At 36.5% G+C, this 16,327-nt stretch overlaps 1 protein-coding gene across 1 annotated transcript; it reads left to right on the top strand.

Moving 5' to 3' along the window:
• The first annotated feature begins 1,470 nt into the window (after window positions 1–1,470).
• LOC106073564 (peritrophin-1-like) lies at window positions 1,471–15,667 on the top strand. Its single transcript, XM_013234160.2, has 5 exons — window positions 1,471–1,626; window positions 5,996–6,094; window positions 7,159–7,350; window positions 11,051–11,220; window positions 15,313–15,667. Exons 2-5 carry the CDS (start codon window positions 6,001–6,003, stop codon window positions 15,481–15,483), a joined length of 627 nt encoding a protein of 208 aa, XP_013089614.2. The 5' UTR covers window positions 1,471–1,626; window positions 5,996–6,000; the 3' UTR covers window positions 15,484–15,667.
• The last annotated feature ends 660 nt before the right edge of the window (window positions 15,668–16,327 follow it).

The following is a 16,327-nucleotide window of genomic DNA, read 5'->3' on the forward strand; positions in this document are numbered from 1 at the left end:
TTTGATATGAATTTGTTATCTAGTTTGCATCTATTATACTTAAAAAACATTGGGTCATGGGTAACCCACTGGATTTTATGAGGGAAAAAAAATTATATCTAGATCAGGGGTGGTTACATTTGATTTCCCATGCACCATTTCGTTTCCCTTCTGTTTCAGATGCGCCCATGGATGCGTCATAAAAACTTGTATCCCCCTTTACTCTTTTAAAAATATTGTCATTTAGAGCTATTGGGTCAGTTAGAATACAGCTTAATGAAGAAACAAAAAGAATGATAAATTATAGACCACCATCACCTTCGTAAAGCAAAACAAATAAAACCTTGAGAACGTATTCAGAGACTATAGTTGTACATGGAATGAAATGGGACATTGAAAAATGCAAAGAAAATAATCGCTTTCTATTTTGACACTTATGTGTTTTGATAGTTAATATATCAATTAGAATGGTTATAAAATTATGAAAAATAAAATTAGGCTGTTTTTAGTTTACTATATTGATTGTCCATAACTTAGATTTGTGTGTGTGTGTTATATTACTTGTTTTATTTATTAACTCGCTGACAACAATTTATTGACAATCTATTTTCTTTAAGTCCTAGATAGACACATTGTTCATGTTAAGTTTAATGTACGGGCTAGATTTATATAGATCTAATGCATACAATCCTCTTCGCCTATTCCGTTGAACCGTTGGGGCATAACACAAGATCTGTCGACCTTGTTTCTTTATTCCTCTCTGTCTTTTGCGTTGGATAGAATCTCTTTTCCATTCTTTTATGTTGTCTTCCTATCGCTTTCTCTGTTTGAATCTCCTTCTTTTTCCTGGTGCTGTTCCCTGACGGAAGATCTTTGCAAGCCCTGAAGACCCTGTGATATGGCCCTAAAAGTATTACGTTGCTTCTTACCGTATATAGCAGGTCATCGTGTCACCTAGCTGACGTTGTAATCCTGTTTCCTATCTGTTCTTGTGGAAAATAAGTCTGTATTTACAAGTACTTTGATTTTTAGTGTCTCTGCGCGTGTGCTAATGAGGTGAAACAGGCTAGCTGTCACAATGTCAACCCAATGTCATTCTTTTTTTAAAATTTAACTTTAAAAAAGCAGTTCATGATCATTCAAAGCCCAATTGTAGGCCATACTATTGTTCAAACTGCCCAATCCCTATTGCCCCAAATTAAATGAACTTTTTAATTGAGTCCGGACATCTCCTGGTTAGCTACCATAGTCTTGTCCACACGTGCACAGACGCTAACAATTCCCGCGCATTGCAATCTCCTATCATACCACCAATTATTAGAAAGTGTGTCTCCGAAATGAAAGAATTTCAAGCACGAGTAAGGGACACATAAACTATGTGACCTTCACCCAGCGCGCTTCGACATTTCTTAGCTTTCCCTCCATTTTTTTTTTATGAGCACAAAACATTTGCCCAATACCAACCTGACTTTTTTTTTTTTCGGCAGTTAAGTCTACATCGCCGATCCTGTAAATGTAACATGTCCAGCAGGTGGGTGGCGAAAGGGGAGAGGCGCCTGGCCTTACTAAGACTCACCATAAAAAGGGAGCCGTCAAAGCTTGTCCACATCGTCAAGTGTTATACTTTGTAAATTTGCCATACGCCAGGTAGGTGGATTGTGTCAAAATTTTCAAGTGATTTATTTCTAAGTGCAGTGCATCCTCACTATCTCTAGTTGTTATATTAACTTTTTTTTTTACAGTTTGAAAATGTGTGTTCTTTAGAAGGTCATGTATACTAGAATATTAGAATGCTGGAAATAAAAGAGTTAACGCAAATTTATTTTTAAAAAATATTCATATCCAAAACACAATGCGTAATCCTCAATGGCTGAACATATGTATTAACGTCAACTAAGACTAAGACTCTATTAATAATCCTTATGGAAGTTTGTTCTAATTACAAGGACTCTTCACGAGGACAACACAACAGAAACATACACGTAAATAGAAAGACACAACTTAAAGGGTTCATTGAGCCATTACACACAGGCATCTTAGTCCTTTTCATGTTTCCTGATCAACGAGTGGCGTTGATATAGTCCGACCGAGTAAGGAACGAACGAGTTTTTATACCGCTCGGTTCTAGATCTACTCTTGATTAACAGAAGTCGCCCACTTCGCGACCACTAGACGTAGTTATGATAGAGCAGGTGGCTGTTGTCTTCCAAGATTTTGTTATAATCTCTTTGTACCACTGTTTGAATATTCCTTCAGCGTCATGTAGGACTTTTTCTTAATGCTTACCACTCAAATAGTTTCATAAATTAGCATTTAAAAAGTGTCTTGTTAATCCCATGCTAGTTACTGTAGCCCTGTTGATTAAATAAGTATTTGTAGGACAATGGGTTTAGACTTAAATCATTGGTAGGCTGACAATTCCACGCATAGTGTTTGTTAGAAATATCTTTCTTTTTATGTACAACAAATACTGGAGTGCCATTTCCCATATAATTTCTTTATAGATTTCGCAATAATGAATATAATAATGGATTGTTGCTGTCAGCAACCCATCTGATATATTTTGCAACATGTAACGTTGATAAATTTGTGGTTTTCTTAATTCAACAGTTCAACGGCAGATTTTTATATGGTCTTAGATTATGTGTCTCCATATTTGTAAGATTTCTCGATCTGTTTCTGTTGGAGGCTAGTTTCCATCAAATTATCTCCCATATGACAGTAAGAGCAGAATGAGGTTTTGTCTTTTTTTTCAAGCCCTTTTAAGGAACAGCTCTGACTATTTATCTTTTTCTGATCTCATCGACCAAAAAAAAAAGATTAAATCACAGTAACAAAAGTAAAACTTTAAAAAATATAACTTACACGTACAAACATATATTTAAAAAAAAAAACACTTTACATGGTACAATTATGAAGCTTATTCCATAAAGTTCCCCCTTTCAGACCTTGTGGTCTATAGGGCAGATAATGTAAAGGTCATCTGTTTCTGTGGCCTACGGTTAACAAGGGTGTCATGTGTCATGTATCCAACCGCCTTTACTTTTCCCCAACTAATGTCAGGTACCCATTAGAGCTGGGTGGACTCAGAGGAGCCCGAAGATCCAGAAATTAAAAATTCCAGTCTTCAAGAGGATTCGAACCCCGGTCCCGGGTTCGGAAGCCAAGCGCTTTACCGCTCAGCCACCGCGCCTCCTGCTTATTCCATAGGCTAGGACAAATTCTTATGAGTAATCTTTGTTCCGTAGTGCCATTGGAGAGTCGAGCTAGTGCTTGTATCATCTAGGAGATATTTAAGCCTCTACTTACCTCGAAGGAGCATATTGTCACACTAATACGCTTTAGATGAAAGGAAGCGCCCTTCTGTAGAAAAAAATGCCTTTAACATGCAATCAACTCTCAGCGCAGCTGTTAAACAATTATCATCGTCGTGTCAACTCTCAGCGCAGCTGTTAAACAATTATCATCGTCGTGTCAACTCTCAGGGTAGCTGTTAAACAATTATCATCGTCGTGTCAACTCTCAGGGTAGCTGTTAAACAATTATCATCGTCGTGTCAACTCTCAGCGCAGCTGTTAAACAATTATCATCGTCGAGTCAACTCTCAGCGCAGCTGTTAAACAATTATCATCGTCGAGTCAATTCTCAGCGCAGCTGTTAAACAATTATTATGATAGTATGAAACTCACGGAGTCGCTGTGGCTGAGTGATAAAGCGCTTGATTTTCCGAACCGAGGTTTTGAATCCTGGTAAAGACTGGGGTTTTTTAAACCCGGGATCTTTATGGCGTCCAACCAGCTGTAACAGGTTCCTGACGTTAGTTGGGGAAAAGTAATGGCGATTTGTCTTTTTTTCTGGCAATATGACACCCTCGTCCACCGGGGGCCACAGAAACAGATGACTTTTACATTATCTGCCTTATAGATCGTAAGGTCTGGAAGCACAACTTTAATTACATTACTTATAAAACATATAATTAATTATAAAGCAGGATTTCTGTTCTATGTTCGGTGTATTTAAGTGTATTGCCGTTGCAATAGAGTAACCTATGTATGTTTATGTATGACTAAGGGAGGCGACTGCGTTATTTTATGCCAATCGTGAAATATTCAGAGTTCAGGCACATACATATGTTTCTTATTGTTAGGTGTAAAGTGTCCGCCCATTCAAAATGTATATTTAGCCTGATTCAAGGATTCAAAGCCATAAGCTTGGCATATGGGAATCGAGATTTTAAAAAGTAAAAAAAAAAAATCCATTTCTACTTTAAAACTAAACAAGGTTACAAAGACAGTTTGTGTGGAAACACAAACTTAAAATCGCCCCCTGAAGTAGTCCACCCAGACAGGCTTCAATATTTTCAGAAAGAACATCCAAATGAAATTATATCAAAGACAAATGAGAGATAAGAATGGAGAAAGAAGGTTGACAGATCTTGTGAAGTGCCCCAACGGTCCAGCAGATCAAAGGATAGGTGTAAGTGAATGTAAAGTTAGATGTGAACCTGGCCCAACTAGTTCCCATTTCAGACCTTGTGGTCTATAGCGCAGATGATGTAAAGTTCTTCTGTTTTTGTGGCCTACGGTTAACGAGGGTGTCATGTAGCCAGCACAACGACCAACCGCCTTTACTTTTCCCAAACTAATGTCAGGTACCCATTAGAGCTGGGTGGACTCAGAGGCGCCCAAGGTTTCCGAAGTTGAAAATCCCAGTCTTCACCAGGATTCGAACCCGGGACCCCCGGTTCGGAAGCAAAGTGCTTTACCGCTCAGCTACCGCTCCTCTCCTGGCCTAACTGAAGTCTTATAATTCATGTAATTATTTCATAAGGCTCAATATTGTGGGAGTTATTGTCTGTACAGAATAATTTTAGAAAATGCAGTTTACAAGATTACTATCCGTTTTAAATTAGGTCTAAGTTATAATGCACACTAATTAGCTTTTTTTTCTTTAAAAAACTGCTTGCATATGTGATTTTAAAAATTAGATTTTTCGCTTTCAGAAAAAAAAGTAGCCGTTGCATCAGAACTTTGAATGGTCTAAAATATTGTGATGTCGGATTTTCACTATCTTTTATAGTTTACGAGATCTAAATGGGACGGACGGACAGACAGACAGACATTTCATACAAAACTAATAGCGTCTTTTCCCCTTTCGGTGGCCGCTAAAAATGATTATTCCATAGAAATAAAAAGAAAGGAAAGTTTGTATCTTACATAAGACGCTGCGCAAAATGTTCCTATTTATTAATTTAACTCTTTCATGCTGAAGTATCCAACTGATGCATGTTCAAAATAGACCAACTTTATTTTTAAGAGGATTATATTTTGAAAAATTGTAACGGTCAGGGTCAGGGTTTTCCTTGTGTGGCTAGATATACACTGACGGTCTTTTTCAAAAAATCGTCTGAGTCGTTTTCGAAATTCGTGTCTACGTTCCAGGCAATGTCAGTCCACCCATGGATTTGCAAGCTAATTAGAGGAATTTTTAAAAAAAATTAATTTTATTAATACGTTGTACAATTTAGGGTGTTTGTTCGGGAGTAGGTACAGTTTTGCTTGCGCTCATGGTCATAATACCACAATCACAATAATTTATTTTTTGTTATAGATTTTGAAGAATTACGGCACTATACTCAAAATTTTTTAAAGGAATAAATATCAGCGATATTAGTTTTAAAAAAGCTTTATAAGATTGGCATGATTAATGATTTTCGCACTAGATAATGACAGCAATAGATATTTGCGTGTGAGCAGATACAGAAAGACACATACATAGGCCTTCATACATACAGACAGACAGACAAACATATATGCATACGTGCGTGCATATATACACACATAAATACATATAGATAGATAGGTAGATAGATAGATAGATAGATATTGTTTGTTTTTCTTTATTGGTTTATTAGTTAAATATTATTATTCATTAATAACCATCAACTTCCAACATTTTGAAGGTTTTTTTTAATCTTTTCTCATTGCTTTTGTTTTCGTTACTTCTCTCCCTTCAGCAATCATGGCCTTTATCCAGGAACTAACTGTTTTCCTAACTGTCTTCCTACTGAGCCAGGCACAGCAAACAGCCCAACAGAACCGCCCACCACAAGGATGTAAGCTATCATACTTAAGTTTCATTTGAACGAGCCACTCCTTCAAGTACGAATGTTAACGTGGCATAAAACACGTTTCTAATGAGGACATAATGAAAATGTTTTGACAATGTTGACCCTGGGAAGGTACTGGGCTTTGTCCGGGGGGGGGGGGGATTGTCTACGAAGATCTGACTTATGAATTGTAAACATATAATATTTACATAAGATTTTTACCAAATTATTACATTTTTACTACCTTTACTATTTTAACTGTGAATAGACCTTGTTTTTAATGATTTAACTATATAGAATTTAGCCCTTGTTATATAAAGGGAGAGTGATCCTTAAAGGCACGACATGGCCTAAATTGTGACGATGTGCCTAAACTCCAAAAACTCAAAACTGAAAATTAACATACAACTATTTAAAAAATAAGAAAATCATCGGACATTTTTGTGTGTTGGAAAAGACAATACTTCCTTTATAAACTGAAAGAGCGATTTTTTTTTCTTAAGAAGTAATGAATGCTAGATTAAAAAAAACAATGTCACTTTTTTTTTTTCAATTATTTTCCCAACGATATATAGCAACAGTCAAATTTCTAAGAAAATCATTGAGCCGTTTTCGAGATCCGTGTTCAGGTTCCACCCACCCAATTAGAAGATTCTGGGTTCCATGACGTTATGAGTTGCTTAGAGTATTTTAATAATAATAAACAATAACAAACCCACAAAAAATATCGAAGAAAAAAAAATATATAATGTTGAAGATTTTGTGAAAGTTATTCGGCTTTTTGGTATGCCTTCTATAGCTTGTCCCTGTTTTAGAGGCATGAAGCGATGTAGGGAGTTGAACATCCCGCTAGACTACTAGACTAGACTACTATCTTAATAAGTCTCCTGATGCTTTGTATAGTTCACCCACTTCAGGACAGTCTGTCACAGGAGGCGTTGGCCTCTTCTATACGCAAATCACGAGTTTAGGTGCGAAAATGTGAGCTGAAATTAGGAATTTGAACCAAAAACAATTATCACATTATTTCACACCGTTTATTTTCTAATTTGACATTTTAAATGTTTCAGTTAACTGTCCACAACCTACTGGTAAATTTGAATACAGGGAGGATTGTTCCAAATTTTGGCAGTGTACTAATGGTCAAGCAACACTAAGCGATTGCCCATCTCAACTTATGTTCAACCCTGCCCCTGGCCGTAGCGATTGCGACTGGCCCCACAATGTCCCAAGTCCTAGTTGCACTCAGTTAGCCAATAGAGGTAAGTCTAATTAGTTATTCACAGATCAGAGACGACTCTGTTCAAAGAAGCAGTCTTCCATTAACAACAAAGTCCTGTGCTGGAGAAGGGGCCAATGCGACTATCTGTAAACCAATAATCTTATAAACTTCACATAGGAGGGGGGATAATTAATCTTAGGGAAGGAAGACTCTGAATAAAACCTCGGCTGCGTTTAGACTAAACTCAAATACGCGAAAGGCTTTGGAAGTCAACCTTGATCAAACAAAACAATCAGGAGGTGGTGCCCTTGAGGCAGCTTGTAGCTCACCGTGCCTGTTAGAAGCTGCGACGCTGCTGACACCAAAGTTGATAGGCGATTATAGTTCCTTTTGGACTGAAAAGCTGCGCGGAGAAGGAACTGAAATGTTGGTGATCGCACTAACATACTATTTAGTCCATGAATTCTAGTATCTGTTACTTTGAATTGGAACGTACCACTTCTCTCTCTCTCTCCCTTCTCCGTATCCCCCCCCCCTTTTTTTTTTTTCTTCTTTTCAAATAGTTAACTTTAAGTGGAAAGACCCATTTTAATAACGTCCCACAAACGCACATACATACCCGCGGATTCGACTTTTTTTTTCTTATACACCCAGCCCGTTCTCAATGAAAAACAAAGTTACAAAGACAGTTTGTATGATCGGCCCCCGAAGTGGTCCACCCAGGCAGGTAATAAGGCAGGTTTCAATATTTTCAGAAAGAATATCAGAATGATATTCTATCAAAGGCAAATGACAGAGAAGAATGGAGAAAGAAGGTTGACAGACCTTGTGTGGTGCCTCAACAGTCCAGAAGACCTATGGATAGGTAAAAGTAAATGTACAGTTAGATGTGAACTTGGCCCCAACTGATGTTGTATAATGATTATCTAATTGATCTAATTGTTTTGTAAAGGGTCAATCTCTTATTCAAAGCCTCAAGTAAAAAAAAACAACAGTTCCGTAAAAAAAATAATTCCTTAGGTTTTACCTATAGCAGTGGCGTCACTAGGGTTGGTGTCTTCCGGTGCGGTTAGCTCAGGGAGTCACCCCACTCCCTCCACTATAAACTTTATCCACTTTTCCCGATAGAGATTCATTTTGTTGAACCAATACAGTAATATAAGACTATCAATACATCAGTCACCAGTTTCTATGAGCCTAACCAAGAGGTGTTTTGTGTTTATCCCCCCCCCCTTTTTTCCAGCCGTTTTTTGCGCCAAAAACCACGTCTTCAATTAAAAAAAAAAGCAAATACTCACAATTCTAAGAGCGCAGCCAAAGGGGTTTTTAGTTTAACCCCCCCCCCCTTTTTCAACGGGGGTTGAAGCTAAAAAAAATACCTATTAAATAAAAAAAAAGTAAATTACGCACTCAAAATGCTATGAGCGTTGCCAAAGAGGGTTTTGAGTTTAAACCCCCCTTCATCGGGGTTATGAAGCTGAAAAAAAACCTTTTCAATATAAAAAAAAGCAAATTACGTAACTCAAAACTCTATGAGTGTAGCCAAAGGAGTTTTGAGTTTAAACCCCCCTTCAGCGGGATTCGAAGCTAAAAAATACCTCTTCGATATAACAAAAAAATAAAAAATTACACACTCAAAAGGCTATGAGCGTTGCAAAAGGGGTTTTGAGTTTAACCCCCCTTTCAGCAGGGTTTAATGCTAAAAATTTCTTATTCAATTTAAAAAACAAACAAATTACACACTCAAAATTCTATGAGCGTAGCCAAGCTAAGGGGTTTTGAGTTTAAACTCGTCTCTTCCAGAGGCTTTTTTTTTTAAAGTTTAAACCCCCTCCAGATGGTTTTGAGTTTAAAATCCCCTACAGAGAGCTTTGAGGTTGAAAATGTATTATATTAAAGCACAAATTCACAAAATGAGCATAGCTAAAGGGGGATTTGAATTAGTTAAAAAAAAATGTTTAGTTAAAAAACCCCAACAGATGATTTTGACCATAAATTTTCCCTTTCGATATAAAATCTAAAGAAAACTACAGTCACCTAATTCCAAGAGCGTAGTCAAGAGAGGTTACACATTTCTACCAGTGGCTGGGCTCCATTAATAAAGTGCAGTGAATAGTCATCTACCGAAATTGAAAAAGACTAAATGTGGCTCATGAAACATAGCTAAAACGAATTTATACTTATAGAGATCGGGTCTCAATTAAGAAAATCCTTTACCGAACTAGGAGTTGACCCATTAGTAAGATTGTGACAGAGCGTCGCATAAGGTTTGCGGGACATGTTCTCCGACAAAATGAATTACGCATCATAAGAGTTGCAATGACATAGAGGCCATTACGAGGAAAGCGCAAACAGGGAATTAATAGTATAACTTGGCGCCACACTTTTATGGAGGACCTCAGAGCAGGTGGGAAGAGGCTTCAGACATTGCCAGTGACAGATTTTTGTGGAAGCAGCTTGCCGCCCAATGTGTCGAAATGCGCCAGAAGTTAGATTAGGTTTTTGAAATGAAACTTTTAAGAGCAGGATAATGCACTGTAAATACCTCAGAATATGCATTTTGTTGGCTTTCAATACCGGAAATGGTGTTTTGCGTCGGGGCTCAGACCCGAGCCACACTGGGGGAGCTCACAGCGCTCCCCCAGACCCTCATGCTGGCAAGGGCGGGGAATCTACAATTTTTCCACTAACTACAGGAAGAACCTATTCCAGGGTACAATTATAAACGTCTTCGAAAGAATGAAGGGTCAGAATTTAATAAAGATTAATTATGTACACACACACACTCGAACACACATATGTATATATTTGCCGGGAGGGGGGAGAAAAAACAACCTCCAAACCCTCCACCCCCGCCCCAAAAAAAAAATCCTGGCTACGCCCATGGTTCCACTTATATGCATACTAAATAGATTTTTTCCCTTTTAAAAGAAAATGAAACATTTATTTGTAAAGTAATAGTTAGTATGTTTGCATAAATGTGTTAAAAATATGGTAAATAGACATCTCCCTAAATAAATAGCCTCCCGTGTTTGTTACTATTAATAGTGAATAGTTGTAAAAATGGTGTATTTTTATGAAATAACTGCTTGCATAGTTGATTATCGAAATTAAATTTTTCGCCTTCAGAAAAGAAAAAAGTAGCCGTTGCATCAGAACTTTGAATGGTCTAAAATATAATGATGTAGGATTTTCAATATTTTTTCTAGTTTATGAGATCTAAACGGGACGGACGGACGGACGAACAGACCACACAAAACTAATATTATCTATTCTCTTTTTGGGGGCCGCTAAAAATGAAAATGTCTTTTTTATTCGGTTACTTTATAAAGTTTCCACAATGTTACTACGCACCAATGAATTGTAGATTTAACATTTGTTTTTATAAACACGCATTTACGCAGTTATTTCCAATTGTAAGGAAAAAGAAAGAAAATATGTTTAATTCTTTTTTTTATAAATCTATTTTGTGTTTTTAAGCATTTGTATTTTTTGATTTAAATATAGACTTCGGCTTTTTTGTGGAAATATCGAAAATTAAATACAAAATTAAATATAATAAAAAAAACTTGCAATTGTCGCAAATAGTGGAGTTCAGACGGCATATTTATCAAGACCGTTTACGCAGTTTTATAGTTCTCTTTGTGGGCCGGCCGGAGAGTATGTCAGTGGGTCTTTTGCGTTTATATATTTAATATTGTTTGTACAAAATACGGTAGCTCTATCTTTGATTATTTCAGGTTTAAGCCAGAGACTCGCCAATCTCTGTCAGAACAACCCTTACAACGGAGAGCTCAACCACGCCTTTCACATTGGCAGTCCCGATCTGTGCAATGCTTTCTTCATCTGCTCCAAGAACTACGTGCACTTCCCTTGTGTATTTTGTCCTTATGGATCGTACTTCAATACTGTAAGTCAAACGTTATACTCGTTCTATAACTCGTTACACCAGGAACATGGGATTCATTCCAGTTGGGTCACACTTAGGTTTTAGCGTGATTAAGAAACTTTCCAGTTGTTTTACACTTAGGTTTTAGCGTGATTAAGAAACTTTAAAGTTGTTTTACACTTAGGTTTTAGCGTGATTAAGAAACTTTCCAGTTGTTTTACACTTAGGTTTTAGCGTGATTAAGAAACTTTCCAGTTGTTTTACACTTAGGTTTTAGCGTGATTAAGAAACTTTCCAGTTGTTTTACACTTAGGTTTTAGCGTGATTAAGAAACTTTCCAGTTGTTTTACACTTAGGTTTTAGCGTGATTAAGAAACTTTCCAGTTGTTTTACACTTAGGTTTTAGCGTGATTAAGAAACTTTCCAGTTGTTTTACACTTAGGTTTTAGCGTGACTAAGAAACTTTCCAGTTGTTTTACACTTAGGTTTTAGCGTGATTAAGAAACTTTCCAGTTGTTTTACACTTAGGTTTTAGCGTGACTAAGAAACTTTCCAGTTGTTTTACACTTAGGTTTTAGCGTGATTAAGAAACTTTCCAGTTGTTTTACACTTAGGTTTTAGCGTGATTAAGAAGCTTTCCAGTTGTTTTACACTTAGGTTTTAGCGTGATTAAGAAACTTTCCAGTTGTTTTACACTTAGGTTTTAGCGTGACTAAGAAACTTTCCAGTTGGGTTACACTTAGGTTTTAGCGTGATTAAGAAACTTTCCAGTTGTTTTACACTTAGGTTTTAGCGTGATTAAGAAACTTTCCAGTTGTTTTACACTTAGGTTTTAGCGTGACTAAGAAGAAACTTTCCAGTTGGGTTACACTTAGGTTTTAGCGTGATTAAGAAACTTTCCAGTTGTTTTACACTTAGGTTTTAGCGTGATTAAGAAACTTTCCAGTTGGGTTACACTTAGGTTTTAGCGTGATTAAGAAACTTTCCAGTTGGGTTACACTTAGGTTTTAGCGTGATTAAGAAACTTTAAAGTTGTTTTACACTTAGGTTTTAGCGTGATTAAGAAACTTTCCAGTTGTTTTACACTTAGGTTTTAGCGTGATTAAGAAACTTTCCAGTTGTTTTACACTTAGGTTTTAGCGTGATTAAGAAACTTTCCAGTTGTTTTACACTTAGGTTTTAGCGTGACTAAGAAACTTTCCAGTTGTTTTACACTTAGGTTTTAGCGTGATTAAGAAACTTTCCAGTTGTTTTACACTTAGGTTTTAGCGTGATTAAGAAACTTTAAAGTTGTTTTACACTTAGGTTTTAGCGTGATTAAGAAACTTTCCAGTTGTTTTACACTTAGGTTTTAGCGTGATTAAGAAACTTTCCAGTTGTTTTACACTTAGGTTTTAGCGTGATTAAGAAACTTTCCAGTTGTTTTACACTAAGGTTTTAGCGTGACTAAGAAACTTTCCAGTTGTTTTACACTTAGGTTTTAGCGTGATTAAGAAACTTTCCAGTTGTTTTACACTTAGGTTTTAGCGTGACTAAGAAACTTTCCAGTTGTTTTACACTTAGGTTTTAGCGTGATTAAGAAACTTTCCAGTTGTTTTACACTTAGGTTTTAGCGCGATTAAGAAGCTTTCCAGTTGTTTTACACTTAGGTTTTAGCGTGATTAAGAAACTTTCCAGTTGTTTTACACTTAGGATTTAGCGTGATTAAGAAACTTTCCAGTTGTTTTACACTTAGGTTTTAGCACGATTAAGAAGCTTTCCAATAGTGTTACACCCTAACCTTAACCCACGGTGAGACTGAAAGCATTGCCCGGGATCCGTACCGTGTCACCCCCTCCCTGCCAAAAATGCATAATGATGAATGAAGACTAATAATACAGGCTCCATTGAACTCTTGACCTTTTTGTGTGATGCGGTCTCCATCTTGCTCCAGCTGATCTAGAGCAGCCCACTTGAAAGTTGTACATCACTGGCCTAGAGAAGAGCAGTCCACATATTGCCATATACATTTTGGGTAGTTTTTTTTGTGCGGCCGTTTTGACACAGCCTGTTTGAGCGCAAGAAGTTGTAGCGATGATAATAAAAAATTATTAATAAATTTTTTTTTCTTACATTAGGGTAGTCCCTCACTACCGCCCCCCGACCCCCCCCCCCCCAAAAAAAAGAGGTTTTAATAAAGGTAAAAACGCACAGGGTGACATCTATCACTTGCTTTGTATATAGTAGAAGATAACATAAAGTAAGTACATCTTTTTATTTTGATTGAACCAAAAAAAAAATCGATGTTGAACAATATTAAAGCCGACACACACACACGTGGATGCAAAGTGACGTAACAATAATTACACAACAAACTGAAATCCTAAGTCTTAGGGACAAAAATAAAACATTTTTTCGTTGCATAAAAATATGTTTGATCAAAAACGCATACAAAACATAGATATGTAGCTTTAAAAAAAATAAAATAAAATGCATGGTTACAAAGACAGTTTGTGTGAAACACAAACTCAAACTCGGCCCCCGAAGTGGTCCACCCAGGCAGGCAAAAAGGCAGGTTTCAATATTTTTTTAGAAAGAACATCAGAATGAAATTCTATGAAAGACAAATGACAGAGAAGAATGGAGAAAGAAGGTTGACATATCTTGTGTGGTGCCCCAGCGGTCCAGCAGACCAAAGAATAGGTGAAAGTAAATGTGAAGTTAGATGTAAACCTGACCTAACTGAAGTCTTATAATGAATATTTATCTAATTAATCTAGTTGTTTTGTAAAGGGTCAATCTCTTCAAATCCTCAAGAAAAAAACCTTTCCGTAAAACAAAAATTAAAAATTGTCCTTTAGATAAGTGTTTAATGATAATTGTGAGACCCTGCAGTTCACAAGATAATATGAAAAACTACTTATTAATTGTTGTTTTAAATTGTGTCCAACTTATATGCATACTAAATAGATTTTTTGTGTAAATGTAGTAGTTATTATGACAGAACTTAATCAACTTAGCAATACAAATGTAAAAAATATTTTGGAAAAAAAACAACAACAACTAAAACCATTTGCATAAATGTGTGAAAAATATTGCAGATATATATGTTCCCCCTCTTGAAGAGCTACTCGTATTTGTTACTATTAATAGTGAATAGTTGTAAAAGTGGTGTATTTTTATGGAAAAACTGCTTGCATAAGTGATTTTAAAAAATTAGATTTTTCGCTTTCAGAAAAGAAAAAAAGTAGCCGTTACATTAGAAATTTAAATGGTCTAAAATATGATGATGTCGGATTTCTCCTATCTTTTCTAGTTGACGAGATCTAAACGGGATGAACGGACAAACATTTTACACAAACGTCGCCGCTAAAAATGAACATATATGTAAAAACATTGACGCCAAAATGTCCTGCTCCAAACCCGCTACACCCAAACGTGGTGTTTTCATAATTTTTTAACCTTGATAACTCAGGCTGCGTCACTGCAAACAATATAATAAAAATAATAATAATAATAAAATAAAAATAATAATAATAATAAAATAAAAATAATAATAATAAAATAAAAATCGTCGAGTTCAAGGAACCGATCTTCTGTGGGCAGAAGTTTTGAGAAGGCCGGATAGCACCAAGTCGTTGCCCGCATATGCCCTGAATAAAATAGGGCATCCCTGTACTAAATATTTTCCTGTCTCGTATTGTTTGATCTCACAATAATTTCTAAAGGCATTATTTCTTTTTTTTTTTTTACAAAGCTTATATCAACTCACTCTGTCTGTCTGTCTGTTTGGTAAAAAGTATTCAGTATTCACAGATATGGCTAAATTAGTTGGGTTTAGTCTCCTTAAATAATTGTTATCGCTATTTCTCCCTCATGCATTCTCCGATCAAGTTGATACTTTCAACAATTATTGATTGCACCTAACAAAACATGAATCAGTAAACAAAAATACTCAATTAGTCAACTGAAAATTGGCAATTAATTATTATGTTTGATATGGAATAAGTGAGATAACTTGTGCATTATTGATAGACATAGTTTTAAGGACGGAGTTCTTCCCCTTTAGATAAGCTTTGGTTTTTTGTTTGTTTTTTTAAAAAGGACTTTTATATTTCGCTTGTATTCTTTTAGGGCATTGGTCGTTGCGATGATATCACAAGTACAGAGGTCATCCAGACCTGCGCTGGAAGGCAAATGATCGAACACGATGAGAAGGTCAACGCGACCTTTCGGGAAACTTGCTGGCCAGACAATCGTTTCACCACCCTTAGAGCCCCCACACCAACCCCATGGAGAGGATAAGAGCAACTTAAAGCTGCATAACAGATGCTACTACAGCCATTTCCTAGTGCCTAGCGGCCGCCTTTTGTCCATTTTTTAAAACTGTTATGACGAAATAACACACTTTGAACATGTCACACTTTGTTACATAATATTTCCAGATATTTTTTTATAACCTTTTATGAAATTAAACTTTAATTATAAAGTTGTCTTAGTTTCTTGGCTTTTTCGTTTGAGTGTAGTGTCAGTTGAAGAAGGTTACCAAACGTGCCTTTTTTGGGGGGGTCGTGTCTCCCCACTCCGTCAGTCATTGTCTCCCCACTCCGTCAGTCATTGTCTCCCCACTCCGTCAGTCATTGTCTCCCCACTCCGTCAGTCATTGTCTCCCCACTCCGTCAGTCATTGTCTCCCCACTCCGTCAGTCATTGTCTCCCCACTCCGTCAGTCATTGTCTCCCCACTCCGTCAGTCATTGTCTCCCCACTCCGTCAGTCATTGTCTTCAAATATGAAAATGTCATGCACTCGTTGTGTATTTTGTTGTTTGCTTTTTTTTAGTTTCTATTTGAAACAGACAAAAACTTACATAGAAAATCTATAAGTGATGCACTGTTATTCATCCTTCACCTTTACCTATCTATTAGTCCAGGTTGGGCAAATTAAGGACCGAGGGCCACATGCGGCCGCCGGAGCGTTTTATGTGGCCCGCGGACACCTACAAATGTAAAGTTTGCCCACAGATTATAAATATAACAAGGTTACAAAGACAGTTTATAAAAAAGTGCATATATATTTCAAATAAATAACTTGCAATATCTATATAAATTACTTAAACTTCTTATGATGAAAAGGCTAAAAAACAGTTGT

Source organism: Biomphalaria glabrata, chromosome 9 (assembly GCF_947242115.1).
Source record: "Biomphalaria glabrata chromosome 9, xgBioGlab47.1, whole genome shotgun sequence".
NCBI lineage: Eukaryota > Metazoa > Mollusca > Gastropoda > Planorbidae > Biomphalaria > Biomphalaria glabrata.